Raw genomic sequence first — 17,315 nt, 5'->3', positions numbered from 1 at the left:
CTTAACTCCAATAAGGTTACCTACTTTTTATTCTTTTTCCAGAAGTAGCAAGTTAAAGCCACCAGCAAAACGGCTGTGAAAGCTCCCACACCTGCTCCCACTTTTAGCCAAAAATCAACTGTTTCACAGGTTGATAGCTTTTTCTCAGGCAAAGAAATTCCTTTAATGCACCATTTGGGTTCATTCCATACATATAAGGTTTCCTTAAAAGAAAAAAAACACAGAGATGATATGAGAAAAGAGATTCCAATTGTGAAAGTTAGATGCAATACAATGTCAATTTCCCACATAGAAATAAAAAGGGGTTTGCTTTTATTCACAGTAGAAACAGAGGATTATTCTGTGAAATTCTGCATCCATCTAATAGAAGGTCTAGAAGGGGAGAAGAGAGTGAATAGGTAAATAATAAATGAAAATGCAACAAAACCAAATAAAGACATGGGTTGTCAGATAAGAAGGGCTTGCTACATGCTGAAGAAGTGAGAAAAAAAAAAAGACCCCATCTGTATACATCTTTAGAACTACTTTCCTCAAATTTCTGATGATCCATGATTTTTTATTCATACTTTTAAATGAAAGCTTAGATTGGCTATTCCAGTTAACTGGCAGGGATTTTCACCTGCCCATCAGATAGGTCCATTTCCCCAGTGCACTTCCTCCCTGAGGAGAAGAGCAGATCTTGGGCCTTGGGCATGTTAGATGCCCAATGACTGGCAGACTCAGTGACTGGTGTGCAGGCAGGATGCGGTGTACAGTCCTCCTCTCCGTGCTAAAATAAGGACAGCATTCTTTGGGTCACCACTACCCATACAAGGTACTCTCATGCTACCAAAGTACATGATATTCTGGAAGACAATGTTTTCAACCTGCAAATTACAACTGAATGGTGGATAATAAAATCAATACACTGGGTCTCAATCAGCAATTTTTAAGAATAAATAGAAGTCATATGGCAGATCAGAAAGGAAAACCAGAGTATAGTGTGTGATTCCTTATATATTTCAACATGCACAGTAGCCAGTAGCAATTTGCATAACAATTACACCTACTACCTAAGAACAGGGCATTATATCTTTCATTCATTGGTGTCTCATTAGATTTTCTGGTGTATAATGGGCACCTTCGATCAATAATCTAACAGAAGGATAACACCATAAACGTTTGATTTTATGTTAATAAAATTTATGTTAAGTCATGAAATGATGCATAAGAAAATCATATCTATTTTGAGCAAAAGTTTCAACCAAGGTTTGGAAAAGAATTTCTAACATATTTTTTAGAAAGGACATGAGTGATCGAAATATCTTTTAACGTATGACAGTTGTAAAATATACTTGTGAAGTGGACTGCATTATTTTTACAAGTAAAAAGAATGAAGAGGTGAGAAATGTGCAAGCATATTCAAGTTCAAATGCTACATCTGGAAGTATATATAATAACAATATTAAGAAAAATGTTGATTCTAGTTAAACTTTGGATTTCACTGGAATTGCATTCTAATAAGAAAAAAGTCTATGTGAGAGTTTGCCTGATTTATCAAACATACAGCACTCAGTAAAATGGCAAGCACTAATGTGCCTGTCATAAACAAAATCTTAAAACTTCAAAATTAAAAAGGTATTTGTAACTCAGAACACAATTTTTCAGTAAGCTCCCTGAATATTGTAAAAAAAAAAAACCATATCAGCAAAATGTCTTAGATCATTCTATAATTGTTAATTAAAAGGCCTTATCTCTTCTTTCAGTCACATATCATTGTCAAGTGAGAAAACGGCTGATGCTGAAGCTGAAAAGTGTATTCTTACAGCATACAGAAATACTGTGTGCACACGGTGAGATAAATTTGATGATAAATTAAAAACATCCCTCTTAGTGATAACACAGTATCTCTTCAAATCTTTATTGCTGCATGAGGTTCAGAAGTAATGCTTAATACACATTTACAACCTGGTATAGATTTTTGAGATCCAATTTGATAAGAGCACTGATATCACAAGTGGCACAGCTCTTTTAGATTCTCATGGCTGTAGTGGAAATCTTGTGTAAATTTAACTTCATACACAACTGGATTAGATATGTTTAACGAATTGAGGAAGTTTACTACCAGTCAAAATAAGGTTAGAATAGGACTGAGACACAGTGGAGTTATTAAGAATTTAAAAGACACTCAGTAATATTTTATAATCAGTTTTTTTTCTATCATGAAGCTTTGGCATCCAAAAAAAATTTACCCTTGTTCCACAGTGGAACCAGTGAAAGCTTTCATTTGTATTATACAAAGCTCACTGAAGAACTAATATTTTAAAATATTTCAAACTAGTATTTTGAAATATTATGACCATTTTCACTTACTGCATCATATCAAAGTTTATTTGTTGCAATGGAATATTCTAAGTAAGGTGTATGAAATCTAGTGATCCGTACATTTTTCTAGTTGGAATGCCATCTCATTTAGAAAAGATTTTCAAAATTGGTATCTGGATATAACATCAGGGTATATTTAGCTGATCTTTTTTTGGTATTTCTTAAATTAAATTTGGAAATAAAGGGAGAAATTATATATTTTAACATGTCAAACACATCAGAATGATCGAGAATGATCTCATTCTTGAGTCAAAAGCAGACACTTGAAAAGAATAACCTAGCAACTATCTGCTTCCAACATTTTTACTGCATGTTGAAGGGAATCTTATCAGTGAGGACAACTGAATGAAATGAAATTAGAGGAACTATTGTGATTTCATTTTCTTAAACCTCTAAACATTATCTTCCAGAAGGGAAATATTGAACATTAAAGAAAATTCCTATTAAAGATCATTTACTTTTTCAAAACCCTCAAGTTAAATTTGGTGCCCCAAAAAGGAAATGCAGTTTGATTTTTCATTTACTCGAAAAATGATTATAGGATTTTTTTAAATCCTAATTTTAAGTAAGAATAAAGAATTTCCATTGCAGAGAAGAAAAGGACATCATTATCTTCACAAGGATTAAGACAGAATCATTTTTGTAAACCTAGAATTGTCATCTTTGACCCATTTAAAAATGTTTTAAAAAATTAAAAATAAAAACAAAAAGTAGTGCTAGATGTCATTGACAATTAACAGCATTGTCCCATGTGTTTGTGGGTTCTGACTAAAAATCAACTCATCTCTAGGTGATGATGAATTAAATAAAATATTTCCTTTTTTAAAGTCCTGTCAATTTGGGGATTTTCCTATGTTGCATTAAAATATTAATAAAGACACATTTTATATTAACTTTATGCTAGTACTTTATCATATAAAATAAGCGTCATGAAACAATTTCATTTTTAGTTATACTGTTGTGTTTCTGAGTTTGTGTCTGTTCACTGGGATTGATGTACAATGTATTTCTTGCTTCACTGTCATTGGAGGTTGAAAAGCATCAATTTAAATAATACTCCTCAACATTTTTTCTTAAGGTGAACAGCACCACTACCAGACACTATAAGCACAGGATGGGGGGAGGCACCCTCGTTTCTTCCCCTTTCTTGCCCTCATGCTTTTTGATCTGCCAACTTCAAGATTCCTGGACAGAACGACTCCTACCTCCATTACTTCTTGCTCCCGTGAGCATTCTAGCCTACTCTCCCCTCCACACTTGCCTGAAATCAGGCCTATCCCATCTACCTCTGGCCTTCAGAAGTCCCAGTAAAATTATTCTCACTCTCTGATGCCCAATTCCATGAGGGTTCCAGAAGTGGTACCAATTTATTTTCAACAGTACTTATTTATTGTCATTTCAACAGAATTCGAGGAGTGAGAGGTGGTAAGCCAATACTCCTAAAGCAGTCAAAGTTGTTTCTTGATATGATGCTATTTAGAGCTAGTACAGTGAAGGAGGCTCTCTCAAACATCACTGGCAGAAATGCATATTGACGCAATCCAAGTAATTTGGCAATATGTATCATGAACCTTACAAATATTCATCCCCTTGTATCAAATTAATCTCTTTTCAGTAAAAACTCTATAAACATAATAAATTTCCAACAAGGATGTTCATTACAGAGTTATTTACAGAAAGATCGATTTCAAATTTTTCTGAAAAGTCCAACACTAAGGGACTTTGATGTTAGGCTGTCTGATTTGAGCCTCTGTTTTTAACCTTTATGTTCAGTGCTTCCCAAGAACTAATAATCTTCCTCTCGACTCTCCTGGTCACTGGCTTTACTATTTGTCTTTCTTCATTTCATCTTTTGGACCAGACTCCCACTTGACTTTCTGCTTATATTTTTGTCTCTTCCCAACTCTCAATCCTAGCCATTTTGATAATACCTCTGTTGGAGTAAGCTGGCCTCCAGGATCCCCTATCGAGACATACCCCAGGGCAGCTGTCCCAACAGCCTCATGACAGTTCAAGGGAGTGGTCTCAATTTTTGTTGCGTGCATAACTGTTCTATCAGGTTAGCCAAATAAAATTATTGCATATTCTAGACCATAATTTTGAAGCATGCTTTACTTTTCCGGCATATTTCTTGTGGGTCAGTTATACCATCCCCATCCTAATTAAAATTGCACTACATAAACCTTTTCTTGGTTTAATAATATCATTGCATTATAATCCAGATAAAATATCCATATCCGTATCCTACAACTCCCTTGCCAGAATTCATTTTCCCCAATTCTAGTACATTTGGGAGTTTAGCTATGAGATTTAATTTTAAATGTATATTAATGTCACATTAAGTTAACTGCAAGCATTAGCCATGACTCTGAATCTGAGTCTGTCTAGTGTGAACGAACCAATTATATCTTCAGTGACACATTTCTGCTTAGACAGCTTCATCCCTTACCTGAAATCCTCTCTTACAGGCTCCCTCGATCTCATGGAAGTCATGCTCCGTGCATAGAGGACAAGCTTCGACACTCTCCCACAGGAAATAGAATGTGCACCCATCACAGGTGCCTGCTGGGCACTTGCTAACAAACAAACAACAGCTTTTGTAACACATTCAATGCAGTCCAACTAACATTTGAGTTCCCATTTCATAACGGGGAGCACTATGTGAGGTACTAGGAATGCACATGTGAAAAAAAAAAAAAAACTAAAAAAGAGACAGACACAAATAGGTAATGATTAAAAAGCTTCTGGGAGGGCTTCTTGGTGCAGGTGATACCTAAGCCAAGTCCAGAATTTTCAGTAGGAGTTAGCAAGAATAGAGGGAAAAGAAAACAAGGGCATTCCTGCCAGAAGGGATAAAATGGTATGATGAAATGCAAGGAAGTGACAAATGGGTTATTGTTGCTCGACCTTTAAGACAGCAACTGAATGCTGGGGACCCAGGGAGGCATGCGGTGGTCAACGTCTCATATCTCACAGGCTAAGGAAGTTATGACTTCCACTCGGTAATGTACTTAAGCAAGGGGGACTTAGGGAACAGAATGATGCATGGGATCACAGCCTCTGGGGGCAGGGAAAAGACATGATCGGGAAATCGTCTAAAGTGAAAAAATAAAACAACCCTCAGATCAGCACATGGCTCAGTGATGCAGCTGATCCTGGGTTTCCTTGGCTTGTGGACGACTTTGAGAGGCTGTGACTGTCCCAAATCTGCAGATGATGGGATCAGGCACAGGCGCCGGACCACACTCAGCCACCCAGCAGTCAGGGCCGGGTGGAGACTTTGTAAAGCTCCACTTTCTGGTGGGTGCGCCCATGATGTCAGCTTGCCTCTCTCATTTTAGGGACAGATAAACACAGCATGGTTCAAAGTTGACCTGCTGTTACTGTGAACAGAATCCGTAGCAACTGAGCAAGACGCTATTTGGAAAGATTCTAGTGGGAACGGCTGTTTTGTTCATGAATTCATTAAAACTAGAGGAATATGGGCCTCTTAATTTGACTACCACAGTTCCAGCTCCACTAAGTCAAGTCACATAAATACATTGTTTTTTTCTTTCTCAGATGACTTTGATTTAATCATCAGAAGCAAAAACTTCCTTCAGCCCTTATCCTGCCCTGAATATAGGTGCTCTGAAATACCTAACAGTAAAAAAGTAGACACAAAGTATTAGATAAAACCCAAAAAAAAAAAGGAAAAAAAACCCTCCTTACTTTTTCCCCCCTTTATTAGAGAAGTTGTGAGTTTACAGAACAGTCATGCATAAAATACAGGATTCTCATATACCACCCTATTATTAACACCCTGCATTGGTGTGGAACATGTTATAATTGAAGATAATGCATTTTTATGATTGTATTATTAACTATAGCACATGGTTGAACTTAAGGTTCACTGTGCAGTGTAGTTCAATGGATTTTTAAAAAACATTATTCTGTTACCATATATATAATCTATTATGTCCCCTTTTAAACACATTCAGATATGTATTTCAGTGCTGGTAATTAAATTCAAAATGCTCTGCTACCATCAGCACCATCCATTACCAAAGCATTTCCATCACTCCAGATGGGAACCTTGTACATTTTAAGTCTTAACTTCCAATTCTCAAATGACTTTCTGATAATATGCATTTCAAAACTGTAACTTTTATCCTAGCAGGAAAGTAAGATATCATACTCTTAGTTAACTATATTCTAAAGACCTAAACAAGAACACTAAAAAAAACTACATGCCTAAAATTAACTGCACTTTTACATGTCTCTCTTTCAAAGTGTCTGTGTGGAGTAGACTAAGCAAATATTGTTGGGATATAAGAGAAATCCACTTTATAAAATGCTTCATAAATAGAGGCCTGGCATTATTATTTGTCATACATCATTATTTCATTGGGTGTGTCTGTGGGAAAATGATTTAACTCTTATCTGCCTTAATTTCTCTGTTCATGAAAAAAGGAGTAATCAGTATGTTCGGGATAAGAAACGAAAAGAAGTTAAAAAACAAAGTTAAGTACAATAAATGAAAAACATGCCACATAAAAAAAAAAATCACCCTACTTTCCACCTTCCAGATCAGTAAAAGCAACTTCAAATTGCTCTTTTTAAAACACTGGGGTAGCCAATCAGAAAATTTCTTCAAGGACACAATTCTTACTTGCGTAACAATTACTAGCAACTTTAAAAGTAATTACATATTTTTGGTCATTTGTTTATTTAGCAAAAATTACCAATGTTTTCCTGCTCAAATATCTCCACCCCAAAGTATTTTCTATTTTCTTTTCAATGCAAGGAAGTTTTAAGGGTGGGAGGGTGAGGGGGGACCCTGCTTAGCTTGAGAAAAGAATAGATTAAGTCTCCTACAGGTTTGGAAAAAAAGAACTCAACAAATGAAAAAGAAAGGAGAAAACTGATCAGTTTTGCAAAAGCTCTGGAGAGGAGACTAGAATTAAAATTCTAACTGGCCTTTCAAACAACTGTATTTCTCCACAAGTGACTCAACTCCACCTGGCCCCATTTTGTAATTTATCAAGAGCAGAATGTCTGCTATACTTCCTAAGCAGAGTGGTTATAAAGGATAAAAATGAGTGAAAAAAATTTGAAATTTTAGCCCTGTAAAAATATAAAAGACTATTAACAATGCACATCACTTTCTAAAGAATTGGTAGAACTACAGGATCTGCCAAAAAAAAAAAAACATCAAAGAAGACACTGATGTAATTTATAAAGCTGCTATTAGGTGTCAAAACACTACAATGACTCAGTGCCTCTTCCTTGGCAGTCTTCAGTTTTTAAAAAATACTTTCAGGTAAAAAGTATTTTCATTTGGAATCAATTCTTTAGTTCTTTTAACCCAATGAATCATTTAAGATGTGAAACATTCAAATTTGACCCTTTGTCATACACATAAGTGCCACAGGTTGAATCAGGCCGTCCCTGAGAAACAACAAGGATTAAACGTACCAGTTAAAATTGTAATAGCACTTAGGTATAAATGAAAATAGAAAAAAAACACAAGAGAACAAAATAGCAAAAATTAAATGCATACCTGCTTTAGTTGTCAAATATTTTAAATACTTTCCCTTCAATTACCTGTATGACCACATCCTCTAGCCCTACCCTTTCCTGCCAGCATTTTAAAGCTGGAATGCAATGTTGTCACTATGTTTCTTTCTCGCTTTTGGTTTATGTGATCACTATAGAAACCAGTGAGTAAAACTAGTTAAGGAAACAGTCAAGGGTCCTGCATAGCTGGGGCCTGTGGGGTAAAGCTCTGCAGGGCTACCTGGATGTACTGTGAATTCAAAGGACAAACAGATGGACCATGATGTCATCCTAGGAAATGAAGAACACATTCTCTAGGTTCCTTCCTTCGCTTCGGGGACTGCCTTATGAATTGGGATGGCTTTGAGAATATGTAAGATAGATAAATTTCTTTTTAGGAAGTTAGATCTGGGGGTTCTATAATGGGATACATTTCCTGGAGGAATAACTGGACTGAATTATTAGTGCCCTCTTGTAAATGAATCATCTTACCTGAAACAGGATCTAGTTCGTTCACATTATGATTTCATGGTAAAGAACACTGTTTATTTATGACCAATTAAGACCTAATATTCAACCTATTATTAATTGTTTGGATGTATAAAGCAGTATAAAATTATTTTGCCAAAATTTTACCCAAAATCCAAAATTAAATTCATCTACATTATCAGTATGCTTCTGATTTTTTTCCAGAGTTCATTTCAAGGCATTGAGGGGTAAGGTCACATTCTTGTGTGCCCAGAACATTTATCATTTGGTACCAGGGCTCTACTGCTGCTGAGCTTCCTTGTGTGTGGCTTTCATGGGTTTCTTGGGGTTTTCCCCCATACGACAGCATCCTTGAGCATGGCCTGTGCTGTGTCCGATCCTCTTCAGCTTTGGTATCTCAGGATGGTTAGTCTTTCTCTGCTAAGGTTGTCTTTTCCTTGGCAGACAGCCCTCTTGAGTGGGATCCAAACACTCCACTGTACCATACTCTGATTTTGTTTTCCCTAAAGCTAAGGGGTATAAATGGGTTATTACTGATTGGCCCAACACTCTATATCCATGGATTAAAATTCTACAGCTCTCCTTCAAAAACCTCCCGTTCCAAAGATGCTACCCTGGGTTAATTAACCAAAACCATAATTTGATAAAGACTGTACAAACAAAATTTTATCATACTAATTTCAAAAGTGATCCTAAAACTTTATGAATGTTCTGTGATATTTAGGATTATGGTTTAAGATGTTCATTAGTGTTTGAACTGTACAATCTTAGCAATTCTGTATGAGAATTTTTCCATTTCTTGATCATAATGGCTTTTAGGTTTTTTTCACTTTGGCTCACAATGCTTCTATATGTCTCCTTACTTTTTAATGTTATAAGATCTTATTTGGCTTTAATCTTTTGCATTCTATTGCCTTTGTATTTTAACTTGTACAATTTAGATATCTGTTATCTCTCTGGAAATCGTCCATGGGGGGAGAAAAACAAGGGACTCATTCAACCAATCACTATTCACTGGTTCTTTACAATTTAAAACGGATAGACTTTTGGGATTCAAGAGTTCTTCCCCAAAGACCAAAGAAAACATAGCAGAATAAACCCCTGGAGTGTTCAACTCCTGAGTACTATCAGGACACAACTGTGAAGCAGTCCCATCTGTGAGAAATAGTATTCCTACAGGTTACACTGACAATGAAGATGAATTTTGATTTTGGAGGAGGTTTTAGAAAAATAATTTTTAGACTGATTTATAAATGACCTAAGTAGTTAAAAATAATCATAAATTAAAAGAGAAAAAAAGAGATGATTTTCCTCTAAGACTTGGTTTGAGCAAAGATGACTCATTTAAAAGAGGGCACCAATAACTCATAGCTCAGTTGAGTGATCCCCTGGGATAAAGGTGACATTTGCCTTTTTTGCTTAGTGTGCTTCTTTGCAAATCTATGCCTTTGAAGAATTAGAGAGCAAAAATAGCAAAATTAAAGTATAGAAATGCGAAAAGAACATTAGACTTTATCAGAAAATCTTTATTGGACCTCAACTGTGTTACACTACAGCTATACAAAATGGTACCTCAATATTTCTTCATCTGTTAAATAAGTACAATTGACTTAAGGATCTTTAATGATATTTGACATCTCTATTATCATAGTAAAAATTATTAATCCCTCTTCTTGTTTCCTAATATAGCCTTCTCTGTAACCTTTGCACTAACAGAAATTTCTTGTTTTTTAGACTCCTGTGGACACATACTTAGGTCTAAATTTTTCCTAATGAAAGAAAATCCTCCAGTTCCTCTGTTCAACTAGGATAACAATAACAGATTTGGAAAACCTTTTAGGTGGAGGCTAGATGGGGCATCTATTTAGAGATATTAGTGGCTTGTATGTTCGCAGCTTATTCTCTGCTCAGGATGAAACCATACTAGATATTCTCAAAAGTCCATTCCAGCTCTCAGATTTCATCTGCCCAGACACCACACTCTTAACTTTTCATCCAAAATGTCTCACACTCTCCAATTACATTGTGTAACTGGAAAGCAACTACATTTGAACAACCAAGTGGGCAAATTTGAGTGTTCTAATCACAGATCATTTATCAACTTAAATATTATGCTGCTCCCTCTAAATTTTACCTGAAATACACAGAGAACACATTTCCCCTTTTCTCCTTCCTGGTTCACTTTTGGTTAAGACCGTCTCATTTTCCCAGGACTGGGGGCCTTGTGACATTTTTCCAGGTCAACAGGATACAGAGCCCCAACCAAAGTTACTGCTGCTGAAGTTGCTTTTGCCTAGTTTTCCAAGATTCTTAGCCTTCTGAACTGCCAATATCTCCCTTCAGACACTTTGCCATGAGTGTAAGATGCGTCTCAAGGTAACTCGTTAGCATCTCTCTCTTTCTCTCTCTCTCAAGATCTTAAAACTCAAAACAAGACAAATCTACTTCAAAACCAACCTGAGAATCCTGGTTCAACCTCTCTTTAGCGTTAACAGGAAATCTTCATTCAAACTTACAGCTAAAAAATTCTAAGTATTTCAGGACAAGCTGCTGTTTGTCATGCTCTGATCCCTGAGCTCCCCCTTGTGCCCTGATGTGAAACTGCATCAAGAAAGAACTAAATTGAACATGTGGGTTGTGGGATAGTAACTGCCTAGACCAATGGTTCTCAGACTTCGCTATCCATGATATTTACAAATAAAGTTTGGTTGGAAATATTTTTGAAGGATGCAACCCTGAAGACACAGAAATTTAAATTTTCCAGAAGCCTAAAATGCACAACAAAATTGAGACTCTGTTTCACACAAAAATAATCCAAATCTCCAAATTGTGGATTAAGACTAATGGTTCTTAAATTTTAATATGTGTCAGAATTGCCTTGGGTTTTAAAAAATTATTATTCCTGGGCTTGACACCTGAGATTCCTGTACGTTTTAAAGAAGGTCCAGAAATCAATTATTCAAAGAGACCCCTCAAGTTATTCTGCAGCAGGTGATCTTGAGAAACCTTGGCAAAGACAGTCAAGTTCCCCAAGTGGCAAAGACCTTGACAGTCAGAGGAGGAGCTTACCTTTCTCTCCCCTTACAAAGAAAACTTAGTTTCTAGATGCCCTCATTTAGGAGCATGAGACTTTTTTTTTTTTATTGCCTTTGAAAACATCAGAACCCACCTTGGAAATTTAACACAGTGACATATTTCCTAAATGCAAGATCTAGTTTTTATTAGCATCATTTGCTTGAACCAGAGAATGTTAGACTTCAGAAGTCATTCAGGTTGAGACTCTCAGAGGCTAGATCCAGATAAGAGTAATTGCTAGATCCAAAATAGGGACCTCAGAATTGCTATAGTGAAAAGAGAGCAACTGATCTCCAGTACCGTAGCCCAGGAAAGTTCCTAATCCAGCACGCAAAGAAATGGAGGCTAAACAGCAAGAACAAATACAAAGAAACAAACAATTATAATTAATTATATATTACTTAAAAGGTAAAATTTCAAGAGAATTAGGAATTCGAGGCAAAGAGGACTCAAACACGCCCTTAAGAGGTCGGGACTTAAGTATTGGGACTTGGTATGGGGCCATGCCTTTTAATAGGACCATAGCATATCCCTACCACAAACACCTACAGATCCTTCTGTTCTCTTTCTGCTTTACACCCACAAAGAATATGTTTCAAAATAGCAATATTCTGGAGAACTTTGCTTCCTTTCAATAAATATAAATGTGGAACAATCAGAAAGAAGAATACCTGGGGACTGAAATCACTCCTGCTCCAGGTTTAGTAGGATTACACCTCATTTTCACAGCTGTTGATCGACCACTAGCACAAGACGTGGTAGCTGTCGAAGATCTGTTATAAGGTAAATCGTATTTTACAAAATAGACATGGCACAGATTACAGAGGCAATAATATTATGCTTATAATTGTACCCATACTCTATGAACCAATACAAAAGAAATATTTAGTGAAGTTCACTAATTTAGACTGCAGCTTGAACCCACTTTTGAAAAGTTGACTATTTTCCAGGTACGGTGATAAAATGTCATTGGGTGGGTTAGTGTAGCTATTACAGTGAAAACACTTTTAAAAGGGAACCAGAGGTCGTATTTACTTAAACTGATGCTTTGCAATGAGAATTACAAATAATTACTGCCTAAACAATAGAGTCCTTCACTGTTACATTAAAAAAATTATATATGAGAGAAATTATATAAGGCTCTCAAAATATTCCATATTTCCTACTTTACTGTTAAACTGATGCTTTGCAATGAGAATTACAAATAATTACTGTCTAAACAATAGTCCTTCACTGTTACATTTAAAAAATTATATATGAGAGAAATTATATAAGGGTCTCAAAATATTCCATATTTCCTACTTTACTGCCTTTTAAGAACCAAATACTGATTATCTGTCTATTTGGTATAAGATGCCATGCTAGGCACTCAGAGATGACATAAGATACCTTCTCCATCACCAGGAACTTACAATCCGGAATAGGAAATAAAATCCATTTATGTCTGAGTTCCTTTTGACTAAAAAAAAATAGAGAATCTTCACTTACTTATAGAAGAAATGCACATCTGGTATTTGGCTTGGTGGAACTGGGAACATATCTTCTTTTATATTAATATTATGCAATGTGGTTTCAACTGTCACTCCTAGATGAGAATAAAAAATAAACCATTAAGCAATAAGGAAAAATTAGGCTTACTGTGTCTCTGTATATCTGAACAGAAAATAGCTTTACTTTAATGACTGTCACTTTGCCAGAAATATTGTATCAAATGAATTCATTCATGGTGTGAATAAGAAACTTTCCAAAGACCTCAGGATGACAGAAAATTTCTTGGCTGTGCAATTTTGCTTAAGTCACTTCACTTCCCTGGGTCTTATTCCTGACCCTATAAAATGTCTGAAGTAATTTAAATGATCTCTAAACTCTCTTTCAGTTCTAACATTTCAAAATCTGCTATGAAAAGTCTCATCATCTGATGAGTTTTGTCCAATAAGCTGGCTACCTTGCTAATACAGAGCATTTTACTCAGGGTCAATGTAAACATATTAGACAAAACGAAAACTTTGGAACCCTAGTAATTTCCAGAAACTAATTCTAAAGCTTGCTTAATCTAAGAAACAGAAAAGGAAGACATTTTCCCATCTCTCATAACTAAAATGGCGGCAGAGCCAAACTGCAAGCAATAACAACCTTCGGTTCTGAAAACAAAACTCTGAGGCTGGCTCCAAGCCCTGTCACTGACCTTGGTGCTGAAAGCTCAAGTTAAACGGCTCTGGAGTGTAGGCAACGGTTCTCAAATCTGGCTGCACCTAAGAACCTTCTAAGAAACTTGTCAACACCACAGTCTTCTAATATAGACTCCAGAAGAGCTAGTGAACCTAATCCCTAAGAATACTAGATAGGAACCTGGATGCTTCTGTAATCTTTCTTCTACTTTCTAGAACCACAAATACGGAGGAGAAAGATAGGGAATAAACTCAGCACCCTCAGCTTTGCTACTTGCTGTCAATTTACTTCTGTTATGAGAAAAGATTATTAAAACTGGTGGGAGATATTATTATTTAGGATTGTATTGCATTTGCTTATTGTTCTGATTTTTCTTCTAGTTTTGACTTTTAAAATTGTTTTTGCCTTTTAAACTTCTAGACTATCTGATGAAACACTAGGTCATCTCTTCAGAAAACATCGTATCGCAGATAAATTAATACATAAGCTCAGAAACATCTGTACTCACTGAAATTCATCAAAAGACCCTATTCATAGGGAAGTGAAGTGACTTATTCATAGGGTCTTTCATAGCATATAAAGCCGCAATTTAGAATTATCTGTGTGCATTAATCATCTATGGTAAACTCCAATGCAAGGACAAGTTATCAGTACCACAACACTGAAATAAATTAATGTGTAAATATACATGCATATATGAACCAAAGGAACCTTACCTAAAAATGTATCTGCCAGAATGATGGATTGTGATGATAAGGCTGCTCGAAAACCCTTACTTTCAGAAGGAATAATAGTTGACTGGCATACAAAAGCTCCCATCAAATTCGTGTAATCATCTGACCCTCCTACCATTTCCTTTATTGTAAAGTCTGTTATATTGTTGGTACAGAGAGCCATCTTTTTTCCCTAGGGAAACAAAGCCATAAAGGAAATACTTTAATGTATGTCAGTCTGAATCTCAACTAGCTAGTGACTTTAGAAGAGCAGTGACTCTCTCCTCACCCAAAGATTCTGATTTAATTGATCTGGTGTGGGTTCCATGCACATATTTTTTTTAAAGTTCTCCAGGCAAGTCCATGTTAAAAAAGGATTGAGAGACACTCAATTGCAATGAATAGGGTAATTCAAGGCTGCACTGCTTCTCCCACCAGCAAGCATCAGTTACACTGAATGAAAGTCATCTAAATTAAGAGAAAAAAGTCACCTATGAAACCCTCAATTCAAAGAATGATAATGCAGACAAAGAAATCAGCAAACTGCTGGTGAAGGTTCTAATGCCAAGAAAAAAAAGAGGTGCTCTTCCTTCTACTTCATAAACCTGTGTGTGGCTGAATGGCAAGTTGAAGGCTGAAGAAGAAAGAGTAAAAGTTACATTGCAGCAAAATCCTAGGACAATGTATGACTTCTTCAGAGTTGGTCACTACAAGTCTGTATTCATCTACTCTTAGACTCAATGACAATATGTATCTGTTCAACTATACAATATGTTGAAGGAAATATAGGAGTTTACTCTTTTGATACTTTGGAGGGAATGGTTTATAAAAATAGGAAGAAGGTTTATATATGGTGCTTAAATGTTCTGCAGTCCCACTGCAAAGGACCACAGCCTACTCTAAAGTTTCTATGAAGACATGTAAACTACAATTAGGAACAATATTTTACTACTCTGAAATATAGAGCTTTCACAGAGGGGAATAAAAGCAGTATAAAGACTTATCTTTCTTAATGCCCCTAGAAATCCTAACTTACAAAATTCTCTCCCCATGATAGGTCTTCCAATCACAGTACAAACGCAATACACTTTTACTAATCTGAAAATAAAATGTTGAAGCAAAGAACGGAAAAACAATGAAAAAGAACCAAGAGAAATTATTGAGGAAAGTGAGAGGAAAAAAACAGAAACCAAAGGAAAGGAAAGAGAAAAAAAAAGAAAGAAAATAAAGAGAATAGAAAGAAGACAGACAAGAACTGGAGAGGAAGGAACACTGGTACTTTGGTAATAAGATTGAGAAGGAGTGTGATATATAATAAAATCAATCCTATTGACTGCTTCACACAGTATCTGGCATATAACAGATATTCGATAAATATTGTTGAATGAATTGAGTGACAGGCTAATCAAGCGAATATGTTGAATCACCCCCATGTTAAATCAGGACAGGACAAATATAAAATCATGAAAATTTTAAAAACCTTTGTATTTGAAAACTTCTGTTGTCATCAGATCTCTTTATTTCCTTTGCACAAAGTTTGTTTGGCACACTTCACTCATAATGAAGACAATTCGAGCTATAGGAGTTAATATAGAAAAGACATGGAGGAAACGCCATATTTATTCCCACCCTTGCTAATGGTCATATGCCCCTAAAAACATCAAATGCAAGGTCCTATAACTTTCACTATTACCTATTATGTTTCTGATTGATGACACAGAAAATAAAATCCCATTATTTTTAGCATTTTGTTAGCAAAGGCTACCTAATTGACTGGTATTTGTCACCTGCATATCTCCTTCTATTTTTAGACAAATTTCCTCTTGGAATTCCTTTCTTTAAAATACAAAATTTATACAATTGACAATATAAGCAAGAGTAAAACTTTCTCAAACTATAGCTGCCTGTCTAAAAAATAGCTAGGATTGACAAACCTGACCCAATTTTACAAAAATGAAAGACCCTTAGAGCACACCACAGCTCTAAGCTTTGGGGTTCAATGGACTGGATAAGTATTCTGATGGACTGAGAAACACACAGGTTGCTCTTGATGGTGAAAGCTGCCAACCTTCTTAAGCAATCAAAGCTCAGTTTCTGACACTTGATTGTTGGTTTCCATAGAAATTTTACTGGTCCATTAAGACAAGAAAATATCAGCTCAATCAGAAAATAGTTCCATCTCACCTTGACAGCCAGAACTCACCTCATGCCCACATAAACTGATATTGAAGAAATGGAAGTATTTTGTTCCCTTGGAGGTGAAGCTGGGGCCATTCATTAATGAGCCAACACTGCTGAGGTTGCTAAAGTCATAGTGCAAACTCTGGTTTTCTTTTTCATGGTAGAAAAAGCAGTCACTATAGCAAACTGAGTGGTCCTTTGATCAAAAATGAAGCAATACAAAGAAACAAGATAACAGGAAATAAAGTATCAGCTGCTACTAAAATTGTGTACTTAAAATATTTAACCACACTAATATAGAGACTTCCTAAACTCTAGCTAGATTTTTCTAGGAAAAGTTAAAAAAAAAATTAACATCTTTTAAAAGTCAAAGTAAAGATTCTAAGATTGATTTCTTACAGAGAGGCAAATTAAGAAATAGTCAAAATGCCCTGTTATAGGTTCCTATTTGGAATGATGGAAATACTTTAGCAATGGATGGTGATGATGGTAGCACAACACTGTGAACATAATTTACAGCACTGAAATATGTATCTGAATAGAATTAAAAGTGGAAAATGTTAGATTGAACATATGCTGACAGAAAAAAATTTTCAGAAAATTTTATGGAACTACACTACTCACCCAGTGAACCCTAAGTTAAACCATGGACGATAGTTAACAGTACAATTATAAAAATGTGCTATTATCAACTGCAACAAATGTCCCACACCCACCAGTGCAGGGTGTTGACAATAGGGTGGTATATGGGTATCCTGTATTGTATGCATGATTGTTTTGTAAACA

The 17,315-nt window shown here is 35.7% G+C and overlaps 1 protein-coding gene across 1 annotated transcript in view; it reads right to left on the bottom strand.

Annotated features, from left to right (window-relative positions):
- The window catches only part of ELAPOR2 (endosome-lysosome associated apoptosis and autophagy regulator family member 2), a 217,837-nt gene that overhangs the window by 13,438 nt on the left and 187,084 nt on the right, over positions 1 to 17,315 (bottom strand). Inside the window, exons 15-20 of the mRNA XM_077150709.1 lie at positions 16,552 to 16,725; positions 14,352 to 14,541; positions 12,955 to 13,051; positions 12,138 to 12,239; positions 4,814 to 4,940; positions 25 to 203 (exon numbers count right to left, since the gene is read on the bottom strand). Of these exons, the coding sequence (XP_077006824.1) occupies positions 25 to 203; positions 4,814 to 4,940; positions 12,138 to 12,239; positions 12,955 to 13,051; positions 14,352 to 14,541; positions 16,552 to 16,725 (869 nt within the window). The remainder of the gene's footprint in view (positions 1 to 24; positions 204 to 4,813; positions 4,941 to 12,137; positions 12,240 to 12,954; positions 13,052 to 14,351; positions 14,542 to 16,551; positions 16,726 to 17,315) is intronic.

This window comes from Tamandua tetradactyla, chromosome 1 (genome assembly GCF_023851605.1).
Source record: "Tamandua tetradactyla isolate mTamTet1 chromosome 1, mTamTet1.pri, whole genome shotgun sequence".
In the NCBI taxonomy this organism is placed as follows: domain Eukaryota; kingdom Metazoa; phylum Chordata; class Mammalia; order Pilosa; family Myrmecophagidae; genus Tamandua; species Tamandua tetradactyla.
The sequence above is the reverse complement of the archived record's forward strand: the minus strand, read 5'-3'. Positions and strand labels throughout refer to the sequence as shown.